The following is a 17,244-nucleotide window of genomic DNA, read 5'->3' as shown; positions in this document are numbered from 1 at the left end:
TTGGGTATCTTGGTGATCGTCTTTCATAGCCTTTAGTTATGCTCTTTCCCACAAGTGAAGTCATTCTCTCTCTATCCACTCTGTCAAAACCTTTCATAATTTTAAGGCCGTCAATTAGATTACCCCTCAGTCTCTTTTTAGAGAGAAAAGAGAACTAGCTTGTTCATCCTTTCTTGAGATGTGTATATAAACCTACTCATTTCTGGAATCATCCTTGGAAATCTTCTCTGCACCCAGAGTCTTGATATTCTTTTTCTAATATGGCAACCAGAACTGCTCACAATACTCCGTGTGGTCTAACCAGTGTTTGATACAGGTTTAGCAATTCTGCCCCTCTAAGAATAAAGCCTAGTCTTGTTTTTTTCTGAAGGCCTTGGTACCTGTGGTGGAACTTTTAGCGATTGGTGTATATGTAATCTGAGATCGCTTTGTTCCTCCATTGACCTAGACTTGCACCACCTGCACATTCCAAGTTATAAGTGATATTCTTCTGACCAAAATGTATTACCTCACACTTAACTGTTTTGAACTTCATTTGGCAATTAAATGCCTGTTTTTCAAGTTTATTAGTGTCCTTCTCCCAGATATTTCTCCAGACAGAGCTGTATTCCGTCTAATTATGCCTAGTTATTGGAGTTTCCAACTCTAATCAGAAGTAATCCTGGAGGTTTAATTGCATGATGCCTGATCATGTGGCATCTACAAATGTTATTGAATTTACTGAATAAAGGTTGGTATCTTTGTTTGTGGATTCATGCCAGCAGCTGTTGTGCAAGAAGTTCTGAGAAACAGGAGCCAACAGTAAGCAGGTGAAGGGACAAATGAAGATCAAAAAGAGGGAAAACTGAATTTGGGGGAATGATTCGAAAGAGGGAAACCACAGATGGGAGAATTTTTGACCCTACCAATGACTAATAACTCTCAGAAATTGACTGATAATTAATTGTAATACTAGTAACAGTCAGATTCCTTTCATAACCAACTGTAATACACTCAGGTGTAACATCTCAATATCCTAGATGTAACTAGTAGTAATCCTATAACCTGCTGTTTTTCACTCTTAACCACAGCCAAAGTCCCTCTGCACTGCACAAGAAATGGTCATGGTCAGGCTTCCCACTTGATGTCACCTTTAATGGTCCCCATCTCTCTCCCCATGTCCTTGGACTCTGGTTTGGCCTAAAGTTCCATGCAATGGTGACCAGCTCTGAACTGGGAGCCTCAGTCAGCGCCGACTTATACTTGGAATTCACACAACAACAGGCGATGCAGACCAACCTGAATCAAACAGAGATTGACAAAAGGGCAGTGTTTTGAGCACATCTCAGTGGGCACATTGTTCTAAACTTAGCTCAGCACCAACATTTCTAAGCCATACCCTCTGCTCAGACTCGATAAATGATTACAGTAAAGGTGAATGCCATTCAACACCGCACTGCCTATGCTGTTGTGGTCTCCTGAATCCTTCATTCCTCCTAGATCCTTTCATATTTTCAAATTTTTATCCCATTCCCTTTTAAATGATGTTCAAGTCTCTGCCTCAATAGCCACTTGTGGTGAAGCATCCCATTGCATAATAAGACAGCTCAAAAACCATCCTCCTCCTTCATTCCTTGGTCCTTCCAGTGAGAATCCTCAGTTTCTATCCCTTATTCTCCATTCACCTACTAATATAAAAAAAGATCTTTCACTATTTACCCACAAATAATGTCTATAGGCTTCAATTATCTCTTTACTGGCTGCTTCTCTCTTGCCACTGCTCCCACTGCCATGTTGCAGTTGCTCCTAACTCTACAGGAGTTGATGTGTTCCTTGCACACGCCATTCTTGGGTCACCCTCTCTTATTGTCCTATTCCTGCTTGAGGTCTCCCTGACCACTAGTTTCTAACCTCCCCCTCTTCCATTCCAACCCTACAACTATCCCCACTCCGTTAATCTCTCTCTCCCTTCTATCCCATCAGAGCCCTGGCTGTTTCTCCACCAGCCAGTCCAACAGGTATTGTCACTGAGCTGGGGGGGGCGGGCACTCTACAATGGCTGCAGTAATGGCAGGAAATTGAATGGGTAAAGTTGTCCTGAGCCACTGGCAGCAGTGCCCAGGAGATTCCTGTACAATTCCAGAAGACTCTACAACCCTGCTGGTTACCTCGTTAAAATATTGAGAGGGTGTAAATAAGCTGTTTTCATTGATCAGTAAAGAACTTGGATTCCTTGGAAAATCATCATCAAGATTCCAGGATGATGTCTATTCAGGGTCATGAGTTTCTGCCATGTGTCATTTTATGACTGGTCAGGCTGATTCTAGACCCACAATCTTTGGGCAAATGGGGCAGGATGCCCCTTGAGGTAGTGCAATCTGGAGTGCTGGATTTGCTTCCTTTTCTTTCCTTCTCTGACGCAACTTTGTCTCATCATTAAGACACTGTGACTCAAAAGTGTGTGATGCAGCTTGATGGGCAAGTTTTCAACATTTTGAACAATTGGTAGCAAGCTCCTCACAGTTATTAATGTTAATGCTTCCTTGCATCAAGGAGACCTTCAGAGTGTCTTTGAAGCATTTTCTTTGTCGTCCCCTAGAACGTTGTCCATTTGAGTGTTGAGAAAATAGGACCTGACAGGGGAGACATTTTTCAGCCATCCGGACACGTATCCAGTCCATCAAAGTTGCCTGAATGCTTGTGGAACTGGCTTCAAGAAGGACAGTCGCATTAGTTTTGAAGGTCTTCCAATTAAGTCTGGAATTTCTTCAGCATTCTTATGTGTCACTGATACACAATCCAGGTCTCACTGCAAATACTCTGTACACTAGGACTTTTGTTGACTTGTGGAAGTCTGTTGTCAAACACTCGCTGCCATAGTCTATAGAAGGCTGAGGTGGTGAAGCTGATCCAATGTTGGATCTCCTTATCAATGATGGCCATTTGAGAGATGTGGCTGCCAAGCTATGGGAAGCGCTGAACATATTCCAGAGTCTCCTGTTCAACATATATGGGAGGTGGAATGTTTGGCTGACCAGGGGTGGGATCCCAAAGTACTTCACAACCAATGGAGAACATTTGATATGTTGTCTCTGTTTTAATGTAGATAAACAAGTCACCCAATTTTCATACAGCGAGGCCCAGAAATAGCAGCTGAGACAAATCTGTTTTTAGTTGTATTGGCTAAGGTGTCGATCTATCTATTGGCAGTCCTTCGTGTCGAGTATTATTCTTTCTTGCAAATGGCAAGGTGGAAGTGGGATGTTGTTGTTGGCTGTGGGTTCACAGATGGCATATTATGGTATCAAAAATGGAAAGGACTCTTGCTGTTCTTCAAATGGTGCCATAGGATCTTTTACAGTCACCTGAGAAGGCAGACAAGGCCTCAATTTAACTGCTGACCAAAAGACAGCATGTCTACAGCTGAAGTACCATTATTACTGATGTGTTAGCCTAAATTGAGTGCTCAAGTGTCTGAAGAGAGGTTTGAACCCTTGCATTTCTGATTCAGGCGAGAACGCTACTAGTGAGCCAAGACTGACTCTATTTAATCACCTTCTCACTAATATTCCTCTTTCCTTCCCTATTCACCAAAAACATATCAAATTATCTCTCACCAATTCATGTATTTGATTTGCTTCAGTGGTGAGTGCCAGTCATTAACTTCACAACTCTATAATCTTTTGAATGATCCTATTCAGCCTGATTGCTTTACAGTATCTGGCTTGGAGGAGGATACTGTTCCCAGAGATTGCAAACAGACCCACTTCAAAGTTGAATTCATCAGTATCAATTATTTCCATTTGATATTTTTATTTGTAGGACCATCAGACCAGTCTGATTGAGACAAGTAGAACTGTGAAAGTTTACAACACAAATGACCAATTAGCTCATTGTGTCATTGCCAGATGTTTGCTAGAGCAATCCAAAATTATCCCTACTGTCTTGCAATCACCCCAGAGTGTTTTTCTATTTCAAATAGTTATCCCTTTGTCCCTTAAAATAAACAATGGTCTCGACGTTAATCACTCCCTGTGGCAAAGCATTCCTTGCTCTTATAACGCTCTTAGTTTTGGAGAATTTATTAATTTAAATTGATAATTCTCATCATCAATTCACCAAGGAGAGAAAATTGCCTCTCCCATTTCACTTTATCAAAACTCTCATATAATTTTAAAAGCCTCAAATAAATATTCACTTAGCCTTCCCTGTTCAATTGCAAACAGCCCCAGTATCTGAAGTTTCTCCTCATAAATATACTTTTCCCTTGTGGTGAACCTACAGGTCCATGGTTTAAATATCTTTTCCATAACAAATGCACAGTGCTCTTGCTGTAGCTGAACCATTGTTTTGTATAAATTCATCATTTTGTGTTCATTTTTGTATTCTGTGCCTCTACTTCTTTAAAAACTCAAAATAATACATTTTACAGCTTTCTCTACTTGGTGGAGTTATTTGGGATTTGAAAGGTTTAACAATTCCAACTTTCAGAGAAAAAATACAATTAGATCATCTTCACTATCTATGAAGTACATATAACAGCTACTTATTGAACTAAGTTGCACCATTCATCTTGTACTCACTGGCCTGCTCGGTTCCGGATCTAGGAACACCTCACTTTTAAAATTATCAAGTTCCTCCATAGCCTCACTCTACCCCAGTCCTACATCTCTGTCCTTCTCCAATTCAGGCCACTTGCACATCCCCAGTATTCAATGCTGCTGCACCATTGATGGCCGTGCTTTCAGCTGCCTAGGCCCTAAGATCTGAAATTACCTTCCTAAATAAACCCTTCTGCCTCTACCTTTCTGCTCCTTTAAGATGCTCATTAAAACCTATTCTTTGACTAAGCTTTTGGTCACCTGTCCTGATATTTCCTCCTATGGCTCCTGTCAAATTTTGTTTGCTAATGTTGTTGTGAAGCCTATTAGGAAATTTTAGAATGTTAGAGATATATAGCTGCAAGTTGTAATGTAACAAATCTTAGCATATTTCTTCAAATTATTTTAGAATTATGATGATATTCCTTACTTTAATATGAAAGAATGACTCCAAGTCAAGTTCTGAACTGATAACTTCTGTGAAATTGATTTCACATTTGGTGAACTATGGTAACTTCAGTAAGTGGGGTTACTCTGGATCTGTTCCATCTTTCATTTTTCGTGCTTTTTAGGGAGATTAGTATTGAGAACATGAAAGATTCAGAAATGTATTTCAAATTGACACGGTTATTAAGATAATAGCAGCACAGTCAATCAGATTCCAAATGGCAGGATATTTTCTTGTTCAGCCTCAATCAAGTGCTTGCAGGACAGCAATAATGTAATATTCTACCATCAGTGCATGCTGGTTCATATAATTTCTTAGATTGTCAAAAAATATAATTTTTTCTTAACACAACTGAAAGTTTAGTTATTTACATAGCGAGTAAATCTGTCTCTCCCAATAGTTCTATTTGTGTCAAAGATTGTACAGGAAGCCTTAAAGTTATCTAATTTATTTGGAATTATCATTAGCATTTTAATCACTTTCCTTATTTTCCTTCTATAGATCAAATGAAAGGTTAGCAGAAACCAACGCCAAGCTGCTTAATGAACGTCAGCGTAGTAAATCCTTGATTGCTAGCAGCATTATGAATGGAAGCTTGACCACAACTCCCACTCTGGATATGGGTCAGCTGCAAAGTACAATGGGTCATGTCGGTAACCTGGGAACTTTCAACAAAAATCTAGGAAGTAGCTTCCTAAATCCAGTGGAAGATGGGATATCCTCTACCAACAGAGTAGAGTCATACCTGGCTAAGGTCAGTTATAACGTTATACTTTGTGTTCTAAAATCATGTTTCCTTCCTGAATATGTCCACACGAAGACAGATTTTTCTTAATCATTAATGGAGCAAAAATTTTCTAAGAGACAAAGTCATCTTTGTACTATATGGCCAGCCCATATTTTTTCTCTGGTCTTCACAACTCTTTATTTTGGAGGTTCAAAATTAAGATTTGTGCAAGTTATGGAAACAATTGCATGCCAAAGAAACATTTTTCACAGCAATATATCATCAAAGGATCTGCTAATAAAATATTTTCAGTAAGTTCTGTGATTTCAACACATTTCAACTCATAACTTAAGGTGTATCCTTGTCAACAGATTTTTCTGTGTAAATGTACATCACAAAAAACAAGTTTACCTATCTGTAAGTGTAAGATGGAGCTAGTGTGATTTGCATAATTTATATCGCTGAAGTAATTTATTACTTTCAGAATTTTTTTAACATTCATACGTCAATTAAGAGATTAAATTTAATTTCTTTGTATTCATAACTCTTGTCTTTCTGTCTTGCCAAGGTTCTTTTCAGAAGGAGAAAAATGTTTTACAGAGATAGAAAAGCCCCTTTCTCATCAAACAAATATGAAATACTATAAATGTTCTTTCCTGAAAAAGTTCTGCAGTGATAAATAAAATAAATTTATCAAACTAAATTTTGATTTTTAAATGTAAAAAGTGGAAAGCCCTCTACATCTGGCGGAAGGAAATTGTTTTCCAAAGTTTTAAAATTTCTACTATTTGAGTTTCAGTTTAAAGTTCAATTTGATTTCTACATAAATATTACTGAATTGCTTTAAAATCCTTCTTTCACCTTACTCTCATCAGAATGAGTTTTAAAAAGACAAAGCAGTGAATTTAACCCAGAATTGAGGTCTGTACACTCACAGGTCTCGTTTCTCACTCCTCCAGCTCCTCACTCAAAACTCTGTTTCTCACCTATCTTCTATGCACCCAGATGCATAATAAGGTCTGTAGTCATGTGTTTATTTGTTGACTAATAATCATTGTGGTTGTGCGCTAAATTAGGGATACCTTTGTTTGATCTGTCTAATCTGCTTCTTTTGGTTTGTGAAGTACATTCATGTCTTACATTAACATCAATTGTACAAAAGCACACAATACTACGTTATTAAATTTTGAAATTAAATTTCTTAAATCTGAAAGATATAAGCTTAAAGGCTTTATGTTTCTCCAGCAGTCTGCATCATTTTTGAAATTGTTGAGGTAGCCCAGGCTGTTACAAATAGTAATAATTCTTTCTGACATTGCATGGAATTGTAAGAGATATTTGCATGTACCGTGGACCGCCTTTTGCTGTCAACTCTCAGTATCGAGCTGTTTTCTACTATAAATTACCTTTAAAACTTCACTTTACATCTATAACAGATAAGTAGAAATACCAATGTTACAATTTGTGACTTAAGATCTGTTGAAAATGTGAGAGTATGCAGAGTATATAGATGATTCATAATTGCATCCCCTTCACTATTTGCTTAATCTTGCAAAGCTTAATTTTTGCAGGTATCAGAAAGAACAGAACTTTTAATATTGACATAAAAACAGAATATGCTGGAAAAGCTCGGCAGGTCTGACGGTATCTGGGGAGAGAGAAACAGAGTTAACATTTCAAGCCCACACGACTCTTCAGAGCTCTGAAGGAGGGTCATACGGTGCGAAACGTTAACTCTGTTTCTCTCTCCACAGATGTTGCCAGACATGCTGAGCTTTTCCAGCATTTTCTGTTTTTATTTCAGATTTCCAGCATCCACACTATTTTGCTTTTATTTAATGTTCAGTTCAAATTGAAGTCCTTTAATATGACTTCAGACATTAGGTTTAAAAAAGGCCAAAATACAGCAAGGTGGCAATACTTTTCTTGGAGCGAACAGATTTAAATTTTTGATCAATTTGATTTCCCTTCTTTGCTTTCTGCTAATTTTAAGAATTATCCTCATCCCTGTGTCAGTTTAGCATAGAACAGTGTCTTTTAAATTATGAATATTTACTCCAGTTCCATAATCTACCATAAATGACCAGCAGGCTTTTACAAGAAAAGATGATATATTGTAGCTGCATCCAATCCAGGGCTGACTTTCATCTTCAGGCCTCTAAGCCTTTTCTAAGCATTTAGAACTTGTGAAAATTGCTCCTGAAAGTTTAAGCACAAATAGCACACAATTAGAGTTTGAGCTAATTTGAATAGTTATTTACACCTCCAGGAGAAAACTCAATGGTCTAGGGAAGACATTGGTGAAAGGAAAAGAAAATGATGTGTTTGTGAAATTTATTGCTTTGAAAAGTAGTTTACCCTATCAGCAGTTTTCTCTAAGGCTAAGGGGACAAGACATGAAGAAGAACACTTGCAGCGTAATAATGTACACTTCAGGTCATCCCAAAACACTTCACAGCCAATTAAGTTTTTAAGAGGATACTAGATGAATACATGAGAGATAAAGGAACAGAAGGATAAGTTGAGATGAGATGGGAGGCAGCTCACATCGGCACAAACATCAACATAGATCTAAAAAATAAAAACAAAAAACTGCGGATACTGGAAATCCAAAACAAAAACAGAATTACCTGGAAAAACTCAGCAGGTCTGGCAGCATCGGCGGCGAAGAGCAAAGTTGACGTTTCAAGTCCTCGTGACCCTTCAACAGAACTGTTGAAGGGTCATGAGGACTCGAAACATCAACTTTGCTCTTCTCCGCCGATGCTGCCAGACCTGCTGAGTTTTTCCAGGTAATTCTGTTTTTGTTTTGATAAACATAGATCTGTTGGGCTGAATGAGTGCTGCTTCTGCTCAGCTTTCTGGAATGAGGCAAGAGCTGACTCAAAAGTGAGAGGATTGCTACTGAAATAAGGCTGACAGTAGCACAATGAATACATGGGGAAAAGGCACAGCTAACTATGAAGAATTCATGGGAAGGATGCCGGTAATAGTGCTTCCACAACCTGGAAGTATTCAGTTCTGATTTTTGGCCAGAAAGCGATGGACAGAGCATGCCCAAATTTCCAATGTATTACAGTCAAAAGTGCTAGGAAAGAAGAAACTTAGATATGGGTATAGTCTATAGACAGGTGATTGAGCAACCCAGGATCCAACTCATTGGCTGCTGAAATTCAGGTGGTGTTGGGTAATGAGCTTGTAAGGAGTGTCAACCATATTAAACTACACAACTAATCCATTGGTGAACATCCAAGCATGTTTGTGAGGAGAGCTGAGTGTTAGGCCATAGATAACCACTTCCGTCTTTGTATGTTCCCAACATCAGCTGCAAGTTACTTGCAGATAATGTTACAGCAGCTAGCACATCGAGGAACCAACTTCTCTGTTAGCCCACAGTCATTGGCAAGTAAGTGTGCAAGTGCCTACAGGAGTGGTTGGTGGCAACTCATCTGGCAGTGTCAAATCAGGTACCACTGGCTCTTACTGACCCTGGCAATACAACAGCTACTACTTCTATTAGTACAGTGCCTTTAACTTAATGAAACATCCCAAGATCTTTACAGGAACATTATAACAGCAAGTATGACACCAAGCCACATAAGGAGATATTAGGTCAAATGACCAAATGTTTAGTCAAAGAGGTAGATTTTAAGGAGTGTCTTAAAGATGGAAAGCAGTGTAGACAGGCAGGGAGGGAATGCCAGGGGCCTAGGCAAATGAAGGCTGGTGCAATCATAACTGGGAAAGCACAAGAGGCCAGATTTAGAAGAGCACAAATATTTTGGAGGGTTGTGGGGCTGGAGAAGATTACAGAGATAGGGAGGGGCAAGGCCATGAAGCAATTTGAAAACAAGAATGAGAATTTCAAAGTCAAGGCATTGCTTAATTGGGAGCCAATGTAAGTCAGCGAGTAGAGAGGTAATAGGCGAATGGAATTTGTTGCGAGTTAAGACACAAGCACCAGAGTTTTGGATGACCTCGTGTTTATGGAGGGAAGAATGTGGCAGACCAGCCAGGAGTGCATTGGAATCGTTCCCTCTAGACTCGACGAAAGCATGAATGAGGGTTTCAGCAGCAAATGGGCTGAGTCAGGTGATGTTACTGAGGGTGTCTTAGTGATGGCACAAATATGAGGTTAGAAGCTCATCTCTGGAACAAATGTGAGACCAAGGCTGTGAACAGACTGGCTTGATCTCAGATTGTTGCCAGGGAGGGAGAGGGATGGAGCCAGTAGCTAGAGAATGAAATTTAGAATGGGGACTGACACCTGTGGCTTCAGTCCTCCTAATATTTAATTGGAGGAAATTTCTGCTCATTCAGTAATAGATGTTGGATAAACAGTCTGATAATTTTGCAACAGCGGAGGAGTCGAGAGAGCTGGTAGTGAGATAGAGCTGGGTGTCATCAGTGTATATGTAAAAGCTAATGCTGTGCCTGTGGAAAATGTTGCTGAGAGGGAGCATGTAGATGAGAACTAGAAAGGGGCCAAGAATGGATTCTTGAGGAACACCAGAGGTAATGGTGCAGGAGCAGGGAGAGAAGCCAATTAAGCCAATGCAAGTGATTCTCTGGGTACAGTTAGTTAAGATAGGAACCACGTGAAGGCAGTCCCACCCAGCTGGATGACAGTGGAGAGGCGTCGAAGGAGGATGGTGTGGTCAGTATGTCAAAGGCTGCAGACAGTTCCAGAAGAATGAGGGAAAGTTTACCTTTGTTACAGTCACATGGATGTTATTTGTGTCTTTGATAAGAGCCATCTCAATGCTGTGGCGGGCGGAAGCCTGATTGGAGGGATTCAAACGTGGAGTTCTGGGAAAGATAGGAACAGATTTGTGAGTGACAACACATTTGAGGACATTGGAGAGAAAAGGGCATGCTGCCAACTCCCACGCATGCCCGCCAATTGAAATATCATGCGAGTGTGCGATGACATCAGGACACTCGCCCACGTCACTGCACATCATTTCACACTCGAGTGTATCAGACGCACACAGAGCAAAAAAATTCTGGCCCAAGTGCCAGCAGGAAGTAGAGAAAAATAAAATTGGCCCAAATGTTAAAAGCAATTATATGAACCATAGGTCTTTAAAATGTCCTTGAGTCTGAAATATCCACCTCACCTGGTATGATAGATATTTGGAGTCCAGAATATACATGTTCCAAAGAGGGCAGCAGCTTTCCATGCCCATAAAGTTTCCTGCTACTCATGTGAGAAGCTCTTCACCCACCCAAGGCTTGAAGTTTCCCCATCAAATCTCAGATCCAGCTAGTCCCATCACTTTCCAAATGAACAAACCTAAGAATTTTAATTGATTTTTTTGTAGTTATCACTTTTTTGGGGACTTTGAGACATTTAAAGGTGGGCAGAAAAAGGGAGTAGAAATTGGTTCAGCAAGGCCAATTGGATAGAATCAGGATAGTATGAGTGCTGTTCAGGAAGAAAGTAATTCTGTAAATATTTTAACTTGTTCTTTAAGAAACAAAAACATGAGTTATGCTACCGGTTTTATTTCATTCTACAATTAAGGCATCCCCCATGAGAATGGGCCAGCACCCAAATATCATTATACTTTAGTGATCTATCTAATTAGAATATTTGGAATTCTAAATGATCTAAATACATATTTGGTTCTTGACTACTTTAGTGCTTTACTTGCACTTCCTCCATGGTTCGTTTAATTAAGTTGCATTAATTTGTTTAAAATATTATCGTTTCAGATGCAGGAAGCATTGCAAAAAAATATTTCCAAAGAACTTGTACAAGGTAAAAGATAAACATAATATCAATCAAACATTTTTTGTATGTTAAGTACTGGAATAATTATTAATGCAGTCTACTTTTTTTTAATTGAATTACCCAGTCATTCAAAATTGAATAAAAATACCATTGGAGATTTTTCTTCGTGCAATTTGATATCAAATTATCCAGTAATTTGTGACCACAACTCTACAGTGAAATAGCAGGAGCAGTAAAGGAGAATTGCTTTTTGTTGCATGTTTTTATACAATTATAAATCATTAGTGCTGATCTTGAAACATGAAAACAAGACTGCTATAACAAATTATGTAAGCAAAAATAGCTCTTTTGCCCCACTATCACCGCTTTTTTCCTTTAATGGACAGGTACCCTGTTTGTTTTCTTTATTCATTCTTAGGATGTGGACATCACTGGCAAGGCCAGCATTTGTTACCCATCCCTAATTGCCTTTGAACTGAGTGGCTTGCTAAGCCATTTCAGAAGGCAGTTAAGAGTCAACCATATTGCTGTGGTTCTGGAGTCACTATAAGCCAGACCAGGTAAGTATGGCAGAATTCCTTCCCTAAAGGTTTGCTTCTGGCCTAATAAGATTGCAGTCAAAAATGGACTGCATTGACCTATCATTCTTAATTTGAGGTCACAGATACAGATGCCAGTCTTCAGCCAATTTGATTTGTTCTGTGCTATAATGAAACAGCTGAAGGCACTGGATACATCCTAGCTGTAGTACTGAAGACCTGTGCTCCAGAATTAGCCACATCCCTAGCTAAGCTGTTCCAGTATGGCTACAAAACTGGCATCTGCCTGACAATGTTGAAAATTGCCCAGGTATGCCCTGTCCACAAAAAACAGGACAAATTCAATCCAGCCAGTTACAGGCCCATTAGCCTCCTCTCGATCATCAGAAAAATGATGAAGTGCTATGTAAGTTCAACAATGCTATCAAGCGGCACTTAGACAGCAATAACCTGCTCATTGAACTCAGTTTGGATTCCGCCAAGGGTACTTGGCTCCAGATCTCATCACAGCCTCAGTCCAAGCAGGGACAAAAGAGCTGAATTCCTGAGGTGAGTCTGAGTGCCCTTGACATCAAGGCAGAATTTGATGGTGTGGCAACAAGGAACCCAAGCAAAATTGAAGTCAGTGGGAATTGGGATGTGGGGGAGAACTCCACTGTTTGGAGTCATATTTAGCACAAAGGAATTTGGTTATGGTTGTTGGAGGCCAATCATCTCAGCTGCAGGACATCACTGCAGGAGTTCCTCAGGATAGTGTCCCTAGGCTCATCCATCTTCAGTTGCTTCATTACTAACGTTCCCTCCATCATAAGGTCAGTAGTTAGGATGTTTGCTGATACTTGTCAATACTGTTCATGACGACTCAAATACTGGAGCAGTCCATGCCCACGTGCAGCAAGTCCTGCACAGCATTCAGGCTTGGCTGAGGGGCATTAGGGTGAATGTAAAAGAGGCCAATGACAGAAAAGTAGAGGATACATGCTGGAATGTAGGGCTGAGGGAGGTCGCAGAGGTAAGTTTGCTCGGTATTAATAATCAATAACACAACTGGGTTAAACATATTAGCATAAAATTGATATGAAAATATGGATGACCAAGCATAGTCTATAAGAATTGCAGGAAATATGAAAATAAGAGCAGATTCATTTGGTAACTAATTTCTACATCTACATTGCAGCCACTGCTGATTTGGATAGAGGATCTACACGAGTCTCACCTCTAGGATCTGCTACTGGTTCCCTAAAGAGCATAAACCAAGATCAGGACCCTGTCACTAAAGCCAAAGAACAATATCTGGAAGTTCTAAAGAAAAATTACATGCTTTGAATTGTGTTGTTCCCCTATTTAAAAATATTCTATGAACTTTCCGTACAAAAACAGGTCAATAACAGTTCTCCTGCAAACCTATCTAATGTGAGAATTTTACAAGTACAAAATGCTGTTTTAGTTATAATATTCCATGATTTGATTAACTGATCACAAAAACATGGAAGGTTATTTTGCAGCATTTAGATTTCTGCAACTATATTTGCTCAGGAGGAACTTTTTATATCTATTTAAAATTATTGTACAGAACTATTCATTTTATTTGTTGCAAATGACATTTGACCAGACCAATTCTAATAGTCTCATTTAGGGACCATTTTACCCCTATGTCAGTGTCTTACAACTATTGAACAAGGTCCAATTAATTGAACATTCCATAATCTGAGTTACAGTGTATGAAATTGCACAAGCTACAAGTATTTTATCAAAGAACATTGTTGTCACACATTGTTGTAAAGTTGGCTTTTCGTGAACTTAGCTCGGTTAAAATGTCCTATGGGGTAACGTCCATTCCATTGTGATACAGTATTGTACACTAGTTTATCTTGTAAAATAGTGCCAAGACTTTATAGACTTGTGTTTTGGTACATACAGTAAAGGCATTGCACAACTATTTCAACATTAAATGTTAATGTTTATTTCTGAGACATGATGTTTAATTTCATGAATATTCATTATTGAACACTAATATCATAACTAAGAGAGCTAGTGAACTCAGTTTTATTTGTTTACCTCAAATTCTGGCTGTGCAAAAAGCCTCCAACTGAGTGAATGAAGCAATAACAACTGGACCGAAGGATTTATGTGGGTATTTCCTTCGATCTTCATAAAGACTCCTCTTCCAATTCAGAGGTTGTGCTTACCTCTTATAAAAGAAGGAATGTGATCTGTTATAATTACATTAAGTCAGATTCCAACACGGTTGAGCAGTTTCATTGGGAAGGATAACCTACAAAATCAAGCAATTGGATTTTGCTCACCTAAGTTAGGTAATTGTTATTGACTAATTCCTGAATGTCTTAGTGTATGGGCCCTGGGCACGAAACAATCACCAGAGTTAGGAACACTACATAAGTTCCATAATATTGGTAATGATTCTTGAACTTCCCCATCGCCGATGATGATGGAGTCCAGCACCTGTGTGCAAAGGACAAGGTTGAAGTGTTTGCAACCATCCTCAGCCAGAAATCATCTCAGCCTCCTCCTCCTAAAGTCCCACCCTCACAGAAGCCATTCTGAACCAATTCAATTCTATCAACATAATATCAAAAGGTTGAGCACACTGGATACAGTAAAGGCAATGGACCACAACAACATACCTGCTGTAATGCTGAAGACTTCTGCTCCAGAACTATCCACACCCATAGCCAAGCTGTTCCAGTACAGCTACAATACTGGCATCTACAAGATAAAGTGGAAAATTGATCAGGTACATCCTGTCCTGAAAAAGCAGGACAAATCAGTCTGGCTAATTAATGCCCTAAAGATCTACTCTGTCAACAGCAAAGTGATGTCGACAGTGCTACTAAGTGGCACTTAACAATAACCTGATAGAGTCATAACCTGCTAAGATAAAGGAAAATTGTTGTGGTCATGGGAGGCCAATTATCTTTGTCCCAGGATATTGTTGTATGAGTTTCTTAGGGCAGTGTCCTAGGCTTTATTTACAACCTTCCCTCCATCATAAAGTCACAAGTAAGGGTGTTTACTGATGTTTGTAGCATTCAGTTCCACTTGTCTATATGAGGGCAGCTCCAACTACATTTGAGAATTTCGACACCATCCAGGATGAAGCCACCCACTTGATTGGCACTCCATTCACCACAAACATTCACTCCCTTCGCCGTTGGGGCACTGAATAATGAGGATGCGGCATGTACAAGATGCACTGTAGCAATTCATCAGGCTTCTTTGACAGTACCTCCCAAATGCATAACCTCTACCACCTGGAACAAGAACAACAACAGGTTCAGGGAACACCAACACCTCCAAGTTCCCCATAAAATCCCACACCATTCTAATTTCAAAATATATCACTATTCCTTCATCGTTGAAGGGTCAACATCCTAGAACTCCATCCCTAACAGCATCTTGAGAGGAACTTCACCACACAGACTGTAGCGGTTCAAGAAGGCAACTCTTTGCCGCCACCTCGAGGGAAATTAGGTATGGTCAATAAATGCTGGCCTTGTCAGCAATACCCACAGCCTGTGATTAATTAAAAAGAAACTGGTACTTACATGAAGCTAATATCTGAAGTGGAACCTCCAATTTTGAAACAGCTGGTTTTCTATTTGCATCAAGTCATAAAGCAGCCCTTAGAAGGGAGTCAACTCTTCTAAATGATCTGCAGCCAGACATTTCAGCACTTGGATCCAGAGTTTGCAAATGTCAACATTTCTTCCTTCCCCTCATAGGTCACCCAGCTATGCCAATTTGACATGGTACCAACCACTTTATTTCTATAACCTGGGAATTGTGACAGGATGAGTTGTGTAAGTGTCCAGCACAGAAGAAGTCCTGTTCCATTATTGTTACAATTGTGGATTTTTTTGTCCTGCTAATGAAAAAATAAATTGCACTCTTGTACATTACATTAAAACTAGTATTGTTCCATTGTGTTCAAGAGATTCTCAAAGTAAACACCAGGTCTGCATCCCCAGGGTAACCAAACTAATAATTTAACTACCTAATCAAAACTGTGGCTCCAAACTTTTTGGCAACCCTTATTTCCCTGTTGTGAACATCAAGTTCTGTGAGGATTATACAGCTGTATCTCACTTATTGAGTATTGGTTCTTCATTTTCTCAACATTTTAAAGTCGACTTTTCAAGTTTGAAGATTACAAAAAGGCATTTTCGTTTTAAGTTCTGCAGCCCCCACACTTTCAGACGTCCCCATTACCATTGCAATAAAGTTAACCTTTTACCTTACCTCAGCACTGCTTCCTGCCTCTTTTGCCATTTCAACTTGATTTCTCACATCTAGGGTAACTATTTAATGGATTAATCTCAAGGGATAGACCCAAAGCCAGTTATATTCCTCTACGGCTAAGCACAGCTTTAGTGCAATTTTCTTCAAGGTAACGTATGTAATTTCGCCCATTTTATATACTACATCTTAATGTAATGGAGCTTAGTCCTTTTTACTTGCTGTTAGTCCTTCACAAAGATCTTGTGGTACAGTAGTAGAGTCCCTGCCACTGAGCCAGATGCTCTATGTTCAAATCCCACTCCAGCACTTGGCCAAGAAAGGTACATTCATAATGTGGCCAAATAGGTTGCATATCAACTTGTAAATCCTTCCAACATACCACCTGCTATTGGTGGAAGAGGAACTCCTAGTCAACCATCTGCAGAAGGCAATGGCAAACCAATGCAGTACCTTGCCAAACACAGCCATGTACCAACACAGAAGTCCATGGTCGCCAACACTCTTTCGGGGCATGGTACGTGAAGGGAGAGATATGTTCCAAGACACCAGGTCCTGCTGCAGCTCTCCTTTCCCTTTGTTGTAAATACTCCACGGGATGAAAAGTCCAATAACTGAGGGGATAGGGAGAGGAGTGCCTCTCATCAATGATTCATTTTCATCATTCAAGAGGATGTCTGCTTAGTTATGTAAAATATTAAATCAATTTCATAAATCCTCCCCCCATAAATCACAAGAAATCCACTATCCCTCACAAACAAGGATCAATTAATGTGTTTTCTTAAGTTTTACCTGATTGCTCGTTCCCTTTAAGATTATAAGTCAGAGAATCCATGATAAAGTAAATTGTAAGTAGTCTGGGATAGGATCAAGTATGAAAAGCTGAATAGTCTTGTCCTTCCATATTTTGTGAGATCTGTTAGCTACACTTTTGAATTCTATCTTTATTTTAAAGT

The 17,244-nt window shown here is 39.4% G+C and overlaps 1 protein-coding gene and 1 long non-coding RNA gene across 12 annotated transcripts in view; one reads left to right on the top strand and one right to left on the bottom strand.

Annotated features, from left to right (window-relative positions):
* si:ch211-272n13.3 (ankyrin repeat domain-containing protein 26) overlaps positions 1 to 14,002 on the top strand; it is a 195,706-nt gene extending 181,704 nt beyond the window's left edge. For 7 of the 9 annotated variants that reach the window (XM_041216457.1, XM_041216463.1, XM_041216458.1 and 4 more), the window contains 3 exons: positions 5,530 to 5,782; positions 11,474 to 11,519; positions 13,209 to 14,002. In XM_041216457.1, coding sequence (XP_041072391.1) covers positions 5,530 to 5,782; positions 11,474 to 11,519; positions 13,209 to 13,357 — 448 coding nt within the window. In that variant the 3' untranslated portion in view covers positions 13,358 to 14,002. Of the gene's footprint in view, positions 1 to 5,529; positions 5,783 to 6,714; positions 6,820 to 11,473; positions 11,520 to 13,208 lie in introns of those variants that run through there. The other 2 variants (XR_005946506.1, XM_041216459.1) reach the window with 2 other exon arrangements.
* On the bottom strand, positions 7,473 to 16,733 carry LOC121293406. 3 transcript variants are annotated; one of them, XR_005946508.1, is made up of 4 exons: positions 15,067 to 16,733; positions 14,677 to 14,758; positions 10,465 to 10,564; positions 7,473 to 7,954 (listed from the first exon to the last, which is right to left on the bottom strand). It is a non-coding gene; the product is annotated as an uncharacterized LOC121293406 (long non-coding RNA). The 3 variants fall into 3 exon arrangements; XR_005946509.1 differs by having other exon boundaries at positions 14,677 to 15,303; positions 15,598 to 16,733; XR_005946507.1 differs by having other exon boundaries at positions 14,677 to 16,733.
* Between the last annotated feature and the right edge of the window lie 511 nt (positions 16,734 to 17,244).

The sequence above is a fragment of the Carcharodon carcharias genome, chromosome 21, assembly GCF_017639515.1.
Source record: "Carcharodon carcharias isolate sCarCar2 chromosome 21, sCarCar2.pri, whole genome shotgun sequence".
Classification (NCBI taxonomy): domain Eukaryota; kingdom Metazoa; phylum Chordata; class Chondrichthyes; order Lamniformes; family Lamnidae; genus Carcharodon; species Carcharodon carcharias.
This window is presented reverse-complemented; position numbering and strand designations above follow the sequence as displayed.